Below are 21323 nucleotides of genomic sequence, written 5' to 3' on the forward strand. Positions count from 1 at the left end.
TAGGGAGTGGGAGATTGAAATAATAGCTTCATATTTTGCATGGGAACACCAGATTCCACCTGGCATTATTGCAACTAGTTTTTTTTTTCCAGTAAAAATTCATTTGCTTTAATTAAATGGAGTCTTATTTTCCTGATGGAGTAGACTGGGGCAGGTCTAATATTTGCCTTGATTCCAGCTAATATAATTCCCAAATAGTTTTCTCAAAGTCTTCTACTGAGGAAAACTCACATTACAGCCTCAAGTACATTGCTGGGTCTTACAGAAGTTGAATTTAATTTCTTCAGCATGTTGCCTTCTTAGGCTATAGAAGAACAGCCTTCTTGGATCCATTAAGGAATTCCTGCTGTTTTGAGTTTCAGAGTCTAGAACAACTGACCAACTTCACCCAAGCAGTCTAATCCAAATTATACAAAGGAAGCAATATAACAATGGTTAGATTTGGAATATTTTAGGTTCCCAGTTCTATCAGAATCCTAACTTCAGAAATCCAAGGAACATAGTGAACAGTCCCAGCCAAAATGCACCAACCAAGGAAATGTTCATAGACATTTCAATTGCCTTCCAATTGATGGAAAATCCATCAAATGCTAATCTTCAAGAATTGGTGTACAAACTGAAAAGGAAAAATGATTCCTCTCTCCCTGCTTTCATTAATCCAGAAACATAATTTTAATTTCTCTGTTCCCCCATGAAGCGATGCTTGTGAACAAATTATTTAAACTTCCCACACTTTTACTGTTACTTTCTGAACTCCATTCCTAAATCATATCATTCTTCATAATGGCAATTAAGCAGCACATAACTTCATGCCTATAACTTTTTTGGAATTCAGTTCTTTACTTTCTGAACAAGTGCTTTTCCCATTGAAACAAATAATACTCACCAAACACCTTGTCTTTCTCAAATTAAATGTGCTACCTTCTGAACCTCCTGATTTTCTTCCACTAAGACAAATATACTACTGCATGTATTATTTGCTTTTCTCTTATTGAATTCAACAACATACAAAATTTTCAGACTTTTTCTTTTACTGTTTCTTCTTCAATTGGTTCTTTATTATAACTTTAAAAATTATTTGCCATTAGTTGGAAACTATTATTTGATTGTCTTTAGATTTTTTAGACTCAACTACTTAATAAATTGTTGGATTTCTTTTTTGGGGTATTAGGAATACATACATCTGTTTAATCCCAACAGCAATAGTTTCATAGCATATTATAGTACTTTTAATATAATTTTAACAGCTCAATTCAGCATCTGTGTAGTATTAGTTGAACAGCTTGCATTTCACAATTGTAACTTTTGAGAATGTTTAGTAAAATTGGGAAAACTATGATTCTTGGTGCATTTTACTTCTTTCCTTCATTTTGTTTCCTATGGGATAATTTCCCATGTATGGGTTAATTTGTGTCCATATAGAGAAAAAGCCATAAGGCAGAGATAGCGAACCTTTTTTTTGCTCACGTGCCATAAGGGGTGGGGAGTGCAGGGGGTCATTCGCAGGTGTGCCATACCCATAATGCAATGTGAGACACCCCCATGTGCACATGCACGGATGAGAGGCACTCCTCCCCATTTTTTGCATACTTTTTTCACCCTCCCTAGGCTCCAGAGGCTTTATAGGAGCCTAGGGAGGGTGAAAAAAGCCCCCCGCCCCCCGGAGGCCCTCCAGAGGCTTCAGGGACGTTCAGGAGGCTTCTCTGAAGCCTCCGGAGGACTAAAAAAGACCCTATGAGCAAATCGGAAGTCCGTTCCCAAACTTCCGGTTTGCCCATAGGGCCAGTTTTTTTGCGCTCCGGAGGCTTCAGGGAAGCTCCTGAAGCCTCCAGAGGGCCTCCAGGAGGGCAGGGGAGGCTCTTTTCGCCCTCCCCAGGCTCCTCTAAAGCCTCTGGAGCTTGGGGAGAGCAAAAAATGCCTTTAAAAAAAGCTAAACTCAGCTGACCAGCGCACACATACGCTCTGGCCAGCTAACAGGGCAACACCTCATGTGCCCTGACAAATGGCTCTGCGTGCCACCGGTGGTACACGTGCCATAGGTTCGCCATCCCGGCCATAAGATAATGGTCTTAAAAAGGCAAAAAGTATTTTATATTGTTCTTAGAAAAATGTAATGAATCATAACTGCAGTGAGAAATACAATAAGAGAATGTAAATGTTGAGCTGTGGTGGCACAGTAGTTAAATGCAACATTGCAAGGAAACTCTGCCCACAGCCTAGAGTTTAATCCTGATGGAGCTCATGGTTGACTCAGCCTTCCATCCTTCCAAGGTCAGTAAAATGGAGGCAAAAACAAGATGGCACCTACGACACCACCAAGAGAACCCGTTTGGGGGTATGGCAGGCCTGGGTCACTGTTGGTTCCAGTGACCCAGGCCATCAAAGGGCTACCTATTCAGCTGAACTGGTCCAAACCGGTAGGAACCCACCTCTCTAGCCTAAGTATCTCTCCACACACCCCAGGAGTCAGGGAGCAACTGGAGAGCCTGGAGCCCAGGAGTCCCGGTAATTTTAATTAGTTTTGAGAGAGTTGTCTTGCTATCAGGGTTCCAATCAATGTCCTAATTAAATCATGAGCCTCCAGCCAAGCTTCTAAAGAAATCCAGTTATTTATTAGGAGCTTCATGTTGACATGTTCCAAGTGAAGCCAACTCTGACCCCACTTAAATTACGTCCTGGCTCTGACCCTGTTTTCCCCCTCCCCCCAAGTTATGTCATCAGTCACATTCTCCAATGAAGCAATTTCACGAGTTGTAGCTAACACTCCACTCCAGCCACTGTGGGTAACCATGGAGATGGCCTTGCCAGAGAGATGGCTGGAGTGTGCTTTTTGCTTTGACCGAAGTGCTCCCTCACTGCAGCTGCAAAGTTCATTTTCCTATCCCCCTTGCCTATGGCAACTTGAGGGCAGGGCAGGGATGCTTTGTGAGTTGAGGGAGGAAATGATTTTAGTTCTTACTAAACTCAAAGGGGAAATCAACTATAATGTTCTTTTTTTTTCATCTACTTCCATGGAAATTAAGTTCAAAAACAAGAGCTGGAATTAACCCAGTGTTTTCACCTGCCTTTCTGCATACAATACTCTCTCATCTATAATTACCAAAATAAGCATTATTATCTCTGCTTCTTGTCTGGTTGATATCCATGGAAGTAGTAACACAAATTTGTACTGAGACTAAGATATGCTGTTAATATCCATGCAACATTCAGACAAGGCTCCTTCATGGCTGATGTAACAAGAGCACTTGCAATACCATTTCTGCTGAATGAATTGCCATTCAAGCCCGAGACTCACATCTTCTTGAATTTTGTTTTATGCTTCAGTGAAAGATATTGGAAAGCAGATGGTAATGCAGAATGCTAATGTTAATGAAGCTATTATTGGTGGTGTTGCCTTCTGTGGTATGCCTGTGTCCTGTGGGCCAAAGGGCTACTCAGATACTTCTGCCTGTCCTTCATAGATATTATCATGCTGGAGACCTCAATATTGCTGGCATTACTTCTCAGAATTATGTGCTTTCACGTTCCATAAAATTTCTCAAAGCTCCCTCATCTGAACTCTTTGATGATATCATGTAAGGAGTTATTGGTTTACTTACTTAAATAAAACAATATAAATTATAAGCACCTGAGAGTAGGACAAGAAACAATGGGTGGAAACGAATCAAGGAGAGAAACAACTTACAATTAAGGAGAATTAGAAAAACTAATCAGTTGAACAACTTGCCTACAGAAGTTGTGAATGCACTAGAAGTTTTTAAGAAGATGTTGGATAAGTATTTGTCTGAAGTGGTTTAGGGCTTCCTGCCTTAGCAAGGGGTTGGAATAGAAGACCTCCAAGGTCAATTCCAACTCTATTTTCTATTCTATTCTCACTCTTCAAATGGCTATTTTAATGTTGTTATTTTGGTGGATTTATACATTGAAATATTTTGTACAAACTCATTCCTGTCTTCTTATGCATGGTGCAGGATTTGTTTAAAGCTTTAAGAAGCATATCAAGATGGGTACTATATGATTTATTTTCTTTCTTAAGAAACATTTTATTGCTAAATCCTTTTTCCATATTCTTTTTGTTTCCCCAAATTATGTCTTCTGTACGGTGAAATTGTTGCACATTCCATAACTTCCTGTTAAATTCCTGTGTAACTCACGAACTGAATACTGTTCTAAAAATCTTAATATTAGAGGTGGTCTTTGTAATGTAATTTCATAATAATACATGGGAGCCAATTATAATATTCTCTTTGTGTGTTTTAACATGCTTAGAATGGATGGAAAGCAATTGAGGGATAGGTTGCCCCAAGGATGCTTTTTCAAGAGGCAACTGGACTTTCTGGTTTTTCTTTGAAGATGTTTCCCTTCTCATCCAAGAAGCTTCTTGGATGAGAAGCGAAACATCTTCAAAGAAAAACCAGAAAGTTCAGTTGCCTCTCGACAAAGCACCTTTGGAACAATCATGACCTGGATGATTGTGAATCTCCATAGACACGAGGGATAAGATTGTTGGAGCACAGCAGAATTCATGAAAGATGGCAAGCAGTTCTAATTTTTGCAATGAACAAACTCCTTTTTCTATATAATTTGAATAGAGAAAGCTTGGAAATGTTCATGTTTGAATGATTCTGTATAGCACTCTGTATTCTTCTTAATGGAAGAGAACATCTGCGGCTCAGGATATTTTAGGTATTTTTGGTGTTCTCTGAGCTTGGTTGTTTGATTGCAGATATTTCATTACTCAACGAGATAACATCATCATCTTACATTTTAATTCTGGGGATACATTTTTTGTTCTAGCATGTCAGCCAGTGATCTTTTGAATCTTAGTAGTTGAAGATACATTCATATATTTGCTATTGTTGTTAGTTGCGAAGTCAAGTCCAACCCATCGCGCCCCATGGACAATGTTCCTCCAGGCCTTCCTGTCCTCTACTATCCCCCCGGAGTCCATTTAAGCTCACGCCTACTGCTTCAGTGACTCCATCCAGCCACCTCATTCTCTGTCATTCCCTTCTTCTTTTGCCCTCAATCTTTCGGTGCATTAGGCTCTTTTCCAGTGAGTCCTTCCTTCTCATTAAGTGGTCAAAATATTTGAGTTTCATCTTCAGGATCTGGCCTTCTAAAGAGCAGTCAGGGTTGATCTCCTCTAGGACTGACCGGTTTGATCGCCTTGCAGTCCAAGGGACTCGCAGGAGTCTTCTCCAGTACCATAGGTCAAAGACCTCAATTCTTTGCCATTCAGTTCTTTGGCACTCAATATTTGCTATAAAATAAATAAATAAATAATCACATTTTAGCAGATTATTGCTGTGATTTCTTTTTCAGTGGAGCACAGTTAATTCCCCAGATTAAATTCAAATTCAAATCTTAAAAAGTAACTTATTAAGGATGCAGAGATTCCCAACTTAACCTTCCCAAGGTTGGGGTGGTATAATCAACTTAGGTGTATCTTCTTTTGTTCAATATAGAACAACTGAAACTATAGCAAGTATCTTGCACTACAACATATGGATTATACAGTTTATATATTTCTTTATAGGGTATTGACTCAGCATTACCAGCATATTCTGGCACTAGTATTTGCTGTAAAAGAAATCAATGAAAACCCACAGATTTTGCCAAACATCACTCTGGGCTTCCAGATCTATAACAGCCATTTCAGTGCAAGCTGGACTTATCTTGCCTCAATGGAACTTCTCTCCACCCAGAAGAGGTTCATTCCAAACTACAAGTGTGATACTAGAAGCAATGCAGTTGCAGTCATTGGGGGACCTAATTCAAATGTCTGCCTTCATATGGCCACCATTCTGGATACCTACAAGGTTCCACAGGTAAGGATTTGTTGAACAGTTTTCATTTGCAACAGATTTTCAAATTCTAACATGACCATATTGGTTTGAATAGTCATCCCTTTTTTTGAAATCATTCTTCTGTGATAAAAGTGTGTATCTCTGTCCTTTTTGGATATGAAAACACCTACACTTCTTGAAGTAATATATAAAAGATATGTACATTATGGAAATTTAAATGAAGAAATATTTTAAGTAAAATATTAGATAAAAACACTTGTGCTTTAGAGAATGTTGCAGATGTTAATTTTTTGGTCTTATCAAAATCAACGTTATTGTTTATCATTTTTCTGCTACTGGGTTGATTTTATTTGGCTACTAATTTAATGGTACTTTTATGATTAACTTTATGTTATATGAAGTATTTTTATCTTTTGTTATACTGTAGGAGGTAGAAATAGCACTTAGACTTATATACCACTTCATACTGCTTTTACAGCCCTCTCTAAGCGGTTTACAAAGCATATTGCCCCCAACAATCTGGGTCCTCGTTTTACCAACCTTGGAAGGATGGAAGGTTGAGTCAACCTTTGAGCCTGCTGAGATTTCAACTGCTGAACTGCAGCTACCTTGGCTCTTGTGAACCTTCAAATAAAATACCAGGAATAAATTATTTAATAACTAGAATGGGAGTTGGCAATGCTTTAGTCTGTGCCACCTTGGCTCTTGTGAACCTTCAAATAAAATACCAGGAATAAATGATTTAATAACTAGAATGGGAGTTGGCAATGCTTTAGTCTTAGTATAACGGGAAACCGGGATTTATGTGGACTTGTTTAGTTATTAGTTATCCCAAATCAAAAAAGGCAATGATAACAGTTCAGATAGATTATTGAGTATAGTTTTGATCTGTTGTGTATTATTTAAGAGAAGGAATTATATATGAATTGCAGGCTGAGGGATTCTAATCTATAAAAAGATATTATAGTTAAAAAATGGAGGAAAGGACAACATTTGATCTTCTTCAGTGGTGGGATTTATTTATTTTTACTACCAGTTCTGTGTACGTGGCTTTGTGGGTGTGGCAGGGGAAGGATACAGAAAAATCCATATTCCCTCCCCACTCTCAAAATTTCCACTACCAGTCCTTCAGAACCTGTCAGAACTGGCTGAATACCCACCTCTGATCTCTTTCCATGTAGATATACAATAATACAATAATAATACAATAGTAGAGTTGAAAGGGACCTTGGAGGTCTTCTAGTCCAACCCCCTGCCTATATTCACTATTACTATTAGTCTTCTCATCGTTCCTATCACCCATCTCCTCTCACTTATGACTGCAGGACTGTAACTTTCTTGTTTGTAGCCTTACAATTTATATTGATATTGATTGTTTCCTGATTGCTTATTTGTACCCTACCTTGACAAATCTATCTTATCTTTTATTTTTGGAGCACATATGCACCAAAGACAAATTCCTTTTGTGTCCAATCACACGGCCAATAAAGAATTCTATTCTATTCTATTCTATTCTATTCTATTCTATTCTATTCCATTCCATTCCATTCCATTCCATTCTATTCCATTCCATTCTATTCTATTCTATTCAGCATTTAACCAACATACCACTTCCAGAAGCACTGTTTTGGAAATGTGTTCTTTCTTATTAATTCCTTAGCTATCCTATGGTTCTGCTCCAGTGCTGGATTACAAAAACCAAGATGCTTTTGTACAACAGATGTTCCCCCAGGGCATCCATCAGTACAATGGGATTCTTCACTTACTTCTTTATTTTAGATGGACATGGATCGGAGTGCTGTATCTCAGTGATGACAATGGGGAGAGATTTGTGCAGAATGTACTTCCATCTTTTTCCCAGAGTGGCATCTGCTTTGATTTTATTCAGAGGCTACCCAAACAAGGGTTTTCTAATGCTATTGAAGCCCTTGTGGAAGATGGGATTAAAACATACAAGATCATCAGCAGAAACACTTCCAATGTCTTGGTCATACATGGAGAACTACAAACCATGTCAGTTCTTATCCTATTGCAAGGAATGCCAGAATATCTTGGCATGGACAAATCAGGAGGAAAAGTCTGGATTATGACAGCTCAGATGGATTTTGTGTCTTACTCTTTTAAAAAGCCACATGACATAGACTTCATCCATGGGGCTATATCCTTTGCAGTCCACTCAAAGGATGTGTTAGGATTCCAGACCTTTCTTCAGACCAGAAGTCCCATCTCAGAAAAAGAAGATGATTTCCTCCAGATCTTTTGGGAACATGCATTTGTCTGTTCTTTACCCAAACCCGACATAGGTGACATGTCTGGGACACTTTGCACTGGGAAGGAGAACCTGGAAAGTCTTCCTGGGACTCTTTTTGAAATGAAGATGACTGCCCACAGCTACAACATCTACAACGCAGTCCATGCTGTAGCACATGCTGTTCACTTCATGTATTTATCACAGTCCAAGCAGAGACAAATAGGAAAAAATGAGCAGCAGAAGAACCTTCTCAGTCAAGTCTCCTGGCAGGTAACAACAAAATGGAAGGATGATGCTATGAGACAAAACCATCTGTTGTGGCCCACCAGTAGAGCTGGCAGCAGAGTTGGACAGTGAGAAGGCTGGGGAGAAGCATGAGCCAGTCCTGGAGGCTGGGGAATGCTCAGACAAGGTCTTTGCATTGGAGGCCGAGATGGGGCTGAGGCCATCTGGCAGTGATTAGGTGCCTACAGAGCTAGACAGCAGTGAGGCAGAGGAACAGTTGGAGCCTGTTCCCAGTGTGCGCATATGCAGAGCAATGAGAAGAAAAGAACAACTCAGAAATCAGGGTAGACTTGGGAGTAAAAACACAGGTAAAAGTGATTGGCCCCTTTCATGGGAAATAAAAGAGGAGAGAAAGAGGACTGGGCTTTTGCAGGAAACAATTTGTTCATTTGGTCATTAGATTCATTTCAGGAGTGTGAAGATCTGTTTGTGAATTTCGGAGACTCTGTGCCTGGTCTTTCCTTGCATAGCACCTCATTTGGAAAATATTTACATGGCAACTTTCCAGGATAGGCAAGGTCTGTAGTCATAAATATTCCTTTGAAAGACTGTTTGCGAGGCCTTGCTGAATGCAAATGAAAGGAATTTTTTTTTAATAAAAGGGGATTTTGTCGGGACCAGGACTCTGTCTCATGCTTTTTGAGGAAGCCTAGGTCAGAACACAATCTACCCAAACTATAAATGAAAAAGTGCAAGTTTTGAACCTAAAAAGTCAGTCTCTCCTGACTTCATATAAGAAGAAAGAGTGAGCACATTTCTGAATTTTGAACGAAGTGATTCAGATTGTGTAGCTTGCTGTCTTACAGGGATTTCACCATGATTTGCCCATGTTGTTGGGCTATTAAGCTGGGATGGTGCAGTGGTTAGAGTGCAGTACTGCAGGCTACTTCTGCTGACTGCTGGCTTCCTGCAATTTGGCAGTTCAAATCTCACCAGGGTCAAGGTTGACTCATCCTTCCATCTTTCCGAGGTGGGTAAAATGAGGACCCATATTGTTGGGGGCAATATGCTGACTTTGTACAACTGCTTAGAGAGGGCTATAAAGCACTGTAAAATGATACATAAGTCTAAGTACCATTGCTGTATAAAATAGCATGACAATCAGAATTGAAGCCTAGTCATTTGTTTTATTCATCTGAGTTTATTAAAATCAGACTTACAGCTAAGTACAGAGTTGGTCACTTTGTGTTGTGATTTTAAAAGGAAAAATACATTCTACAGCTTAGTATAACATCACAAATTCATTCTAAGAATAATAAAGGTCATTATATCTGTATAAGATTAAAGAGATAATAATTATAAAAGAGGAGGTTATCACATTCAAATGCCCTCTTTTCAGATAGGAAAACAGTTGAGACACTCTATAAGTAACAATTATCAATGTCTCCTAATCCACTTGCATGTTCACATTATAATCAGTAGAAGACTTATCTGCATGTCAACTCAATTTATGAAGGACTCTCAGTGCATTAGAGGCAAAAATGATATGTGCTAGGGGAACCTTTACCTTCACCTATCTAATGTACCTTTTTGTGACAAGAAATTCTTATTATTATGGTTGGTGATCCAGAAGTCTACACTGGATTTTAGTCCACCAATTGAGTCCCTTGCAAGAACCTGGGATGGGCACATGTGGATGTTTAATGGTGTTGAAGATACCATCATAGGATGTAAATTGCTAGGAGGAGGAAGACTTTCCTGCTTTTTTCCACCTCCCTCCCTTTTCTTTACTTTTATTCCATTATTTGACTTCTGTTTTAAAGTCTCTCATCTCTCAATTCATATGGAAGTAAAGGAAAGGGGATGAGACTAGAGAAACAGAAAGTTGGAACAACAGAAATTTAAGGAACATCAACCAAGAACAAGAGTGAGGGGAGTTCCGGTTCCGGCGGCGGCGGCGACGGGCAGCTCTTTGCCCGCTCCGGCTCCCCGGTGGGCTTCCCCACTCCTTGGGGGGCACAGGACACCCCGCAGAGGGGTCCTGCCGGAGGGGCGGCATCGCGGAGGTCTCCTGCAGCGGCGGCAGCCGGCGGGAGCTCTCTCGCGCGCCCAAGGCACCGGGGAGCAAGCTCGGAGGGCGCATCGCGTTTCCACGCCTCGCGCCTCGCTACAAGCCGACTGGAGAATGCTACAATTGAAGGAAGCAGCTGCGGTGCGGTGAGGTTGCCTCTCTCTTCATCCCTTACTTTGCATGAAGATTCGATTCAGCTTTTAAAACTTTAAAATAACTTTCGGAGCATTTTGGAGGTGCGGCTGGAGGGAGGGGGGTTTTCCCCCCCCCTTGGACAAGCGGCAAGAAACAATTTTGCTCTCAGCCCCCGGGGAAGGAGGAGGGGGGAGAGCCAACGAATGAAGCCTCACTTAGGCTGAGATGATTTTCTTTTCAATTTAATTTTACATATTACAATGATTTGAGGACTTTTGGAACTTTTTAAAACTTTGTTACGCCTCTGTGCCCAAAACTGGCAGGGCAAGATGGCACACTTCCGTTGTCTTTATGAACTCTGAAACCTGACTCCACCTTTAAAACTCAGGCTTCCGGTCTTTGTCTCCGTGTCTCCCAGAGGAACCTCTTGCGGATTGGTATTTTTTTAACCTTCTAGGGGAAATTTTCTATCTATTGCCAGACTTATTGGAGAGATTCTCTTCTGCCTGGTTATTCTGCTCCCGGATTCACCTGGCTACCCTTCTTTTCTAACTGCTTACTTCATATTTGGACTGAACTTTTAACGTTATAAAGGATGGCATCTAAAAGACCCCCTCCTGGAAAACCTGGCTTTGCCACCTCTGCTCCAACATCCGCAACATCCAGTCCAGCCACACAGTCAAAGATAACAGAACTGATGCAACATAAGACTACAGAGATGGACTTTCAACAAATGCTTCAACAAATTCTACAGGGCCAGGAGGAAATCAAGAAACAGTTAAGGGAAATGAAAGATGAAATTAAAGAAAATCAAGCCCAAATATATAAGAACTCACAAAGACTGAATCTTGTGGAAGGGGGGGTGGAGGAGGTGAGGGGGGGGGGTGGAAGCTGTGCAGAAAGGGAACAAAGATCTTGACATCCAACAGATGAAATTAGAATTTGAGAGAATGTCCTATTATCTTAGATTTCAAAATGTTATAGAAGAAGATGGGGAAAATATAAGGGACATCATGACAAACATTCTGGCTGACTATACACACAAAGAAAAACAACAGATGGGGTGGGATATAGATCTGGTTTATAGAGTGAACTCAGCTTATGCTAGAACACACAATGTACCCAGGGAGGTTCACATTAAATTCCTTAGAAAAACCACAAGAGATGAAATTCTGGGTGTACAAAGGGGGCAAGCATTGACATATCATGATATGGAGATAACCATTCTGAAGCAGATCCCTAAGAAGATTAGAGAAAAAAGAAAAAATTATTCGCAATTAGCGAATAAATTATACCAGAAAGGGGTGTGGTTTAGATGGTTGATGCCTGAAGGTATGCTGATATTCTGGGAGGAGACAAGAATCAGAATTAATTCACCCATAGAGGCGTAGGCCTTTATGGAAAAAAATAAAACACTCCTAGAGAAACCACCAGACACTACAACGGACACGCAGGACACGGGAGGGGCCAGAGCTCTGCCAGTGGAGGGAGATGGGGCAATAGCAAGAAGACTCAGATCACAGAAATAAATATGAAAATCATATTATTATAAATTGACCGAAAGTGAAAATGGAATTATATTTGGATTTTATATTGTAATGTTTAATTTGATTGAATTTAATAATAGAACTAATATGCTGATTATAATCAATTATATACTAATGCATTATATATAAATGTACGCTATGGGTATGGAGGGAGGGGGGCCTCACACACTTTGCAACTGCCAAAATTTGTATACCTGTCCATTTACCCTTTTCCCTATAAATTTTGAAAAACCAATAAAATTTTATTACAAAAAAAAAAAGAGTGAGGAAAGATGCATTAGTTGTTTGCAACTAACTAATGAGTTAATGTAATACAACATAAAAGTTCAGACAAGCTGAAAGAAAGAAAATTATGACAGTAATGAAAAACAATTACAGAGTTTTCACCCTTTCCATACAACTTTATAATTTAACTGCCTATTAAAAGAAAACAACACAGCACAAGTAAATAAACTGGAACTGGGGCAGCTGATAGTGACAAGAATGACACTGATCTGAAAATAGATATCTTGACCTGATATCTATTTTCTGATGATGCTCCCTTTCTCCATGACTTTTAAGAAAAATGAATGTCATGTGCAATTATTTTTGGCTTGAATATGACTTCAAAGCAACCTATTGTCTCTGAAAGCAGAGCAGTGTGACTATGAGATCTCTGTCCAGCCTCAATTGATTAAAAAAAACCTGAATATGGTAACAATTAAAATACTCTGATCAAGACTTGGGTTTCTTTCAAAGTTGAAATCCAACCTAGTTAAGGGCATTCTTGTAAATAATCATAATGCACCATTTGAACACCATAGGCATTGACAAAATTGCCATCAGTCAATTGCAGAAGGTGGCTTTGCTTGGAACAGCTTCCATCCTGAGATGATATCTGTAGCATTATCAAACATCCAGGTTTGCCTATTCCAGGTCTTTGGTAAGGACTCGCTAGATAGACAAAAATGCAGAACCCAGTCTGAACATCAGGCTGACTGTGTGATGAGCAACAACAACAACAACAACAACATGTTTTGTCATTTGAATATAATTCCTACATGATTTCCTATTTAATCTTGAATGTTTATTGATTGTTGTTTCTATTTCCCCTAATATAAATATTCTTTTTATACAAGATACTAATGTGCCTCATTATTTTTAATTTTATAGAATGTTAATGTTGTATATGCAAATATTTTTGTCTGTCTGTCAGTCTGCCTGTCTGTCCATCCATCCATCCATCCATCCATTCCTTTTTTTTTTTTTGCATGTTTCTTTCACTTCCAGCTTCACTCCTTTTTGAGAAAAGTCTCATTCAACAATAGCGCTGGTGCCGTTATCTCTTTTAATCAAAATGGTGAACAAATAGTGGGATTTGATATTATAAACTGGGTAACTTTCCCAAACCAGTCTTTTCATAGAGTCAGAATTGGAATAATAGACCCACATGCTTCTTCAAAAAATGCATTTCTCATTGATGACAGTCATATTGTGTGGCCTGCCAGGTTTACCCAGGTAAGCATGCATCCATTGAGAAGTTTTCAGACATTACTGAAAAGTTAGAATATTTATTTATTTCTGAACTGCTGATCTCCCTCAAGAATCCCTACTGGACCCTGGTTTCTGTACACATGTTAAAATATAAAAATAGTGTACATATAGTTGGAGATGTAGACATAGGCAGAGACATAGGCAGAGACAGAGATAGAGATAGATGATATAGATATAGATAGATATATGGAAATAAGAATAATTAAACATCTTAAGGTAAAGGTTCCCCTCACACATAGTCATTCCTGACTCTAGGGGGCAGTGCTAAATCTCTGTTTCAAAGCCGAAGAGCCAATGCTGTCTGAAGATGTCTCTGTGGTCATGTGGCCAGCATGACTAAATGCTGAAGGTACAGAACACTATTACCTTCCCACCAAAGGTGGTTCCTATTTTTCTACTTGCATTTTTACATGCGTTCAAACTGCTAGGTTGGCAGAAGCTGGGACAAGTAACGGGAGCTCACTCTGTTAAAATTAGTTAAAAGGGGAAGGGAAAGCTTCCAGGGGACTAATCAGCCTCATGGCTCCATGCTCCTCTATGCTCCCTGCATAAAGTTGCAGTCTTTTTACACTCATTTTTGGAAGGCTGGGAGAATGGGGACCTGCCTCACCTTGGGGGTGGGGGGTGGGGAGAGGTATTTCACAGAGCAGGGGCAATACCAAAGTTTTCTTTCTAGATTCAGCCAGTCAGAGTTTTTTGACTGATAGGGTGGCACAGGCTGATGTAATGGGATGAAGATAGTCCTGTGGGTAGCCTGGTCCCTTGCCATATAAGGTCACAAACAGCACCTTGAATGGGACTGAGAAGCAAACTGGCATCCAATGCCGCTCACAGAGCAAAAGTGTTACATGTACCATTCTTTGGGTGCCTAGAATTGTTCATAGGGCCACATTTTATACCAGTTGAAGCTTCTGAATTCTTTTCCAGTGTAGCCCCAACTACAGCCCAATACAATAGTCCAAATGGAACCATGACATGAGTGATCAAGTGGAGAGACTCCCTATTGCCTATAAACATAATTTATTGGTGCTTGCCCTAATGTTAGGTAGAGCAATACTTTGATTCAGATGGAAACACATCTCCCTAAATTTCTTTCTTCCAATTCTCTTCTGTTAATGAACACAGATAAGTATGTCGAACAAATTAAACTCTAGCCTCTTGAGTGATTACATAGAATGGTAAACTCAGTTGTGCCATTATCATCATAATAAAACTGGTAGCATAATACTGCATTTATAAGTATCAATGTTTTTTTTCTGGATAGGTTTCCAAGATCTGTCTTGCAAATATACAAAGCATTTGTCAAACTCACCACAGAACAAGTTTATCATAATTATATTGACAGAAGATGAAATATAGCCAAATGTATTTGATTTGCTTGGAGTTGTATTTAGTGACAAGGGTATACCAAGAATTGACATCAAAGGACAAAACAATGGAAAAGCCCTTTATGCATTGTGATATCCCAAAAATTATAGCCAAACTATATTTAAAACTGCATCCAAAGCTGCAATTAAATTTTCTGTGTTACATTTTACTCTTTCTTTCATGTCTAGGGGCATCCCCTTTCATTGTGTAACGACAATTGCCAAGAGGGTTATAGTAAAAGAAAGAAGGAAGGGAAGCCATTTTGCTGTTATAATTGTTTTCCGTGTCCAGAAGGAAAGATATCAAATCACAAGGGTAAGATATATTAGATAAGAAGACACACACACACACACACACACACATATGTGTGTGTGTGTGTGTGTGTGTGTGTGTGTGTTACAACTCCTGGTATGGCAAAATATGGGAGGGAGCTCACTACTCCCCCTTTCTGTCCTTCAGCTCATTACAGAAGACCATCCAGGCAGAAAACCATATTTTTATTTTTAATGTTGCCAAATACATTAAAGCACAAGCACAAATACAACACACACACACACACACACACACAGAGAGAGAGAGAGAGAGAGAGAGAGAGAGAGAGAGAGAGAACAGTTGTGTGTGTATGTATGTTCCAGCAAACTCTGGAACGCAGAGAGATAACAGTTGTGTGTGTATGTATGTTCCAGCAAACTCTGGAACGCCTTGGGCAATTTCAATCAAACTTGGTACACATGACTTACTCTCTGGAAGCAAATACTGTGGGGGGGGGGTAAGACACCCCTAACACCCCTCAGGGTGTGTGTTCTGTTAAGATACAGCCTGTTGTGCCTTAAAATGGCTTCTACTGTACTGCCGTAAAATAGCTTCTACTGCACAGTGCAGTGGAGTTACCATGGCAATGGCTTCACAGTACTCCACAAGAGATCTCCCTCTGATAAGGGGGAATTCCAACATTAGAAATTACATTTGGTCTGGACATTTTCTCCCTATAAATAAATACCCGGGCAATGTCAGGTTATTTACTAGTGGATTATATAGTATGAATGTCCTTGGGGAAAGAAAGGAAGATGTGCTGCCTAGGAAACAAGAGAAGATAAGGGAGGCAGGACCCCACAGTTGCTTAATAGTCATAGAAAGAATCCACTCTAATAGATAAAGTAGTAGCAGGAGTGAGAAATTGGTTCAAACTTGCAAGATTCTGTTAAATGCAGCCTTACAAAAAGGTTGAACAAGTTAATTTGGTCATGTTTGTCTGGTCATGTTCTGGAAAAAGATGGGGCTGCTTTAATGAATCCACATGTTATTTTCATTCTGCCAAGGTGCAAAGCAGTTCCTCTGAATCAAATTCACCCTAGCCTTAACCATAAACTGTAATGCATCAAATTGTAATTCATGTCCAAAGCATTTCCCTCTTGTACTGGTTCTAATTACGACTTGTAACAATTCTGAAGGTTTATTCAGAAAAGCTGAGTTTGCTTTCTCATAGCAAGAAAACAAACCTAAACTTCTAGAACCCTGATGGTGAATCTGTGGCACTCTGTGGACATGCCACCTATTGCCCCAGCCCAGCTTCATTACAATATGCACTTCCTGCTAGCCAGCTGGTCTTTGGTTCTCTGCCACACATGCACGGAGGAGGGGCACATGCAAGGGATGTGAACATGGATGCATGGGGGCGGGACACATGTGCAAGGGGTGCATTTTGGGGATTTGCATGCATGTCTGTGCACCCCACCTGTGCCTCATTTTGGCCTTGAAGGCCTCCTGCACCAACCTGGAAGCCAAAGCGAGGTGCGGGGGGGATGCTCGAGGCCTCTTGCACCTCATTTTGGGCCTGGAAGGCCTCCTGCACAAACCTGGAAGCCAAAAGTGGGTGAGGGGGTGCAGGACGCATGCACTGGAAGAATGTGTGTATGCATGGGGCAGGGCATATGCATGGGGGGAAGGAGGCATGCATGGGGGAACATGCACGGGGTTGCATGTGGGGGTCATACAGGGGGGTACATGTGGGTTGTGCATGCGGGTTGTGCATGCATGGGGTGCATGCATGGAGTGCATGTGTGGAGTGCATGCGCAGGTGGCGCTCACATTGCATTTTGAGGTTTTGAATGCATGCTTTGAGCACTCGGCACCAAAGACAAGATAAAATTTACAGAAACCATGTGACTATTCTGAGGAGAGAAAATATGCATAACATATGGGCTGTTGTTCATGGATTCAAATGTATAATCCTGTATGCCTCAAACACTCCATTGGAAAATTGGTGAGCTGAATGAATGATGGCAGGTGTAACTCAGATGTGAAACTCCAACTGCTAAATTCTATTCTGCCACCCCGCCCAGCCACCTTTCACTCCAGAATAATAGAATAACAGAGTTGGAAGGTCTTAGAGGCCTTCTATTCCAACCCCTTGCTAAGGCAGGAAACCCTACACCACTTCAGACAAATGGTTATCCAACGTCTTCTTAAAAGCTTCCAGTGTTGGAGCATTCACAACTTCTGGAGGCAAATTTTTCCACTGAGTACTTTCCATTGAGTACTTTAAAGATGTAAAATAAATTAACAAAATCACCTGTTCAGCCATACAGATACTCCTTGATGTATGACCACAAGTGAACCCCAAATTTCTGTTGCTAAGCGAGACATTTGTTAAGTTAATTTTGCCCTATTCTGAAACCTTTCTTGCCACACTTGTTAAGTGAATCACTGCAATTGTTAAGTTAGTAACATAGTTGTTAAGTGAATTTGGTTTCCCCATCAACTTTGCTTGTTAGAAGATCATAAAAGTTTTGACCAGTGACCATGGGGATACTGCAACAATCGTAAGTGTGAAAAAATGGTCATAAATCACTTTTTTTTCACTGTCGTTGTGACTCTGAATGGTCGCTAAACAAACTGTTGTGAATTGAGGACAACCAGTATATGGTGATAGTCATACCAATGATTAAGTATATATGTCAATGTTCTAAGTAATACATCCATCGCAAACAGAACTCCAAGGCAAGTTGGTTCCTCAAAGAACAGTTTTATTTGGAGATGTAACCATGGCACAAACTGGTAGAAAGCCAATTCTGAGTGTTCCCGTGCTTTCCAACGCATTAAAAAGTGAAAGTCTCCCTTTCTCCCAAACAATAAGTCACATTGTCCGATGTGGGTGCTGGCTGTTTGCTTGGTTGCTTCTCTCCTCCTCCTCTGGCCAGCCAGCAGTTGGAATGTCCTTGACTCATGAAAGAGCTATTTTGTTTTGGCTACAAAACCCCATCTATCTCCACCCCGCTCCACTTCCAAGCTATGTGAAGCCTGAAGCCATGTGAACATAAATCCCAATAGAAAAAGAAAACTACAGGGGGGAAAAATGGTCACAGCCAGGTCAGCTTTGGTGTTGACAACATTATGTTATGTTATGTTGTGTTGTATTGTATTGTATTGTATTACATTACATTACTATACTGCATATTATATTATATTGTATTGTATTGTATTGTATTACATTACATTACATTACATTACTATATTGCATATTATATTATATTATATTGTATTGTATTACATTACATTACTATATTGCATATTATATTATATTGTATTGTATTGTATTGTATTACATTACATTACATTACAATATTGCATATTATATTGTATTGTATTGTATTGTATTGTATTACATTACATTACATTACTATATTGCATATTATATTATATTATATTATAGTATAGTATAGTATAGTATAGTATAGTATTGTATTATAGTATAGTATAGTATAGTATAGTATAGTATAGTATAGTATAGTATAGTATAGTATAGTATAGTATAGTATATTACAGTACAGTACAGTACAGTACAGTACTACATTATATTATATTATATTATATTATATTATATTATATTATATTATATTATATTATATTATATTATATTATATTATATTATATTATATTATATTGTTATGTTATGTTATGCTATGCTATGCTATGCTATGCTATGCTATGCTATGCTATGCTATGCTATGCTATGCTATATTATATTATTATATTACATTATATTTTGTTATATTACATTATATTATATTTTGTTATATTATATTATGTTTTGTTATATTATATTATATTATATTATATTATATTATATCATATCATATCATATCATATCATATCATATCATATCATATCATATGTTATGTTATGTTATGTTATGTTATGTTATGTTATATTATATTATATTATATTATATTATATTATATTATATTATATTATATTATCTGTTTCTATACCTCCATCTCCATCTTCACCTTTACCACTATCTTTATTCCAGTGGTGGGTTCCTACTGGTTCGGAACTAGCAGCGACCCAGGCCTGCCATGCCCACAAACTGGTTCCCTACACTACCATCTTGTTTTTTGCTTCTGCGAAAGTTTTTCTGCACATTTTTATTACACTGCACATGTGCGCATAGCACACAGCATGCGTGCATGTGTACAGTGCACCCACGAGCAAACCAGGGGTAGTGCCTTCCAGAACCCAACCCTGCTCTTTTCTTGAAAACCTTGAGGAGGATTTTAATGTAAGGCAGATAGTGGTAGACCCTTCCGTGATATCTCAAGCAACCCCACTGATGCCACACTCTTATATCCATTTCTGATTCAGATTTGCACCAACTCAAGAGAACAATCTTAATAAAATGGCAATGCAGTTTTGTAGGTTATTTTGAGTTTCTCTGACAACCCTGATCCATCTTTACATGACTGAGTCCATATGTTTCTTTTTCAGATGCAGATACGTGCTACCCATGTCTGGCAAATCAGTATCCAAATACTCAGCGACGTTTGTGCATTCCAAAAACTTTCAGTTTCTTATCTCTTAAAGAACATTTAGGGGTGGCTTTGGCTGTTCTGGCTCTTTTCTATTCTTTCCTGACTATCCTGGTGCTTTGGCTTTTTATTAAGCATCGAGACCTCGCAATAGTCAAGGCCAACAACCGGAGCCTCACCTACCTTCTCCTGCTCGCTCTTCTGCTCTCCTTCATCTGTGCTTTATTGTTCATTGGGCCACCAGAGAAGATTACATGTCTCCTTCGCCAAACTGCTTTTGGCATCATCTTTTCGCTAGCGGTTTCTTGTATATTAGCCAAAACCATAATTGTGGTTCTGGCCTTCATGGCCACCAAACCTGGATCCAAGATAAGGAAATGGTTGGGGAAAAGGCTGGCTTATTCCATCGTCCTTTCCTGTTTGTGTACTCAAATTATGATTTGTACTACATGGTTGACAACAGCTCCTCCGTACCCAGATGCTGACGTTTACTCATTGAATACAGAGATTATATTGGGATGTAATGAAGGCTCCTCTACCATGTTCTACTGTGTTCTGGGTTTTATGGGATTTCTGGCCATTGTCAGTTTTACTGTGGCTTTTTTAGCCAGAAAACTCCCGGACAATTTTAATGAAGCTAAATTTATTACTTTTAGCATGCTGGTCTTTTGTAGTGTTTGGCTCTCCTTCATTCCATCTTACTTGAGCACCAAAGGGAAATACATGGTAGCTGTGGAGATTTTTTCCATCTTGACTTCCAGTTTTGGGTTACTGGGATGCATTTTTTTCCCGAAATGTTTCATCATTTTGATGAAGCCTGATTTAAAAATTGGAACATCTTTAACAAGAAGGAATCAATAAGAGGGAAAATTTCAAATCCCTCAATTTGGGGATGGGTGAGGGAAACTTCAAGATACACTCTACATATGATGCTGTTCAATAAATGAATAAATGTGTTAATACCACTTTATAATGCCTTGGTAAGGCCACACTTGGAATACTGCATTCAGTTCTGGTCGCCACGATGTAAAAAAGATGTGGAGACTCTAGAAAGAGTGCAGAGAAGAGCAACAAAGATGATTAGGGGACTGGAGACTAAAACATATGAAGAACGGTTGCAGGAACTGGGTATGTTTAGCTTAAGAGAAAGAAGGACTAGGGGAGACATGATAGCATTATTCCAATATCTCAGAGGTTGCCACAAAGAAGAGGGAGTCAAACTATTCTCCAAAGCACCTGAGGGTAGAACAAGAAGCAATGGGTGGAAACTAATCAAGGAGAGAAGCAACTTAGAACTGAGGAGAAATTTCCTGACAGTGAGAACAATTAATCAGTGGAACAGCTTGCCTCCAGAAGTTGTGAATGCCCCAACACTGGAAGTCTTTAAGAAGATGTTGGATAGCTATTTGTCTGAAACGGTATAGGGTTTCCTGCCTAGGCAGGGGGTTGGACTAGAAGACCTCCAACGTCCCTTCCAACTCTACTATTGTATTGTATTGTATTGTATTGTATTGTATTGTATTGTAAATAAGAAAATCTTATCTTTTGTGTTGAGTTATTTTAAGTGGGAACTGG

General features: G+C 39.4%; 1 protein-coding gene across 1 annotated transcript; it reads left to right on the forward strand.

Annotated features, from left to right (window-relative positions):
- Nucleotides 1–3357: 3357 nt before the first annotated feature.
- Nucleotides 3358–20609, forward strand: LOC309401295 (vomeronasal type-2 receptor 26-like; the record flags this gene model as incomplete). Its single annotated transcript, XM_081970363.1, has 5 exons — nt 3358–3575; nt 5540–5831; nt 7471–8331; nt 9917–10016; nt 19708–20609. The coding sequence occupies 5 exons, from the start codon at nt 3358–3360 to the stop codon at nt 20607–20609; spliced, it is 2373 nt and encodes a 790-aa protein (XP_081826489.1).
- Nucleotides 20610–21323: the final 714 nt, after the last annotated feature.

Source organism: Natrix helvetica, assembly GCF_964273705.1.
Source record: "Natrix helvetica genome assembly, chromosome: Z".
Taxonomy (NCBI): Eukaryota; Metazoa; Chordata; class Lepidosauria; order Squamata; family Natricidae; genus Natrix; species Natrix helvetica.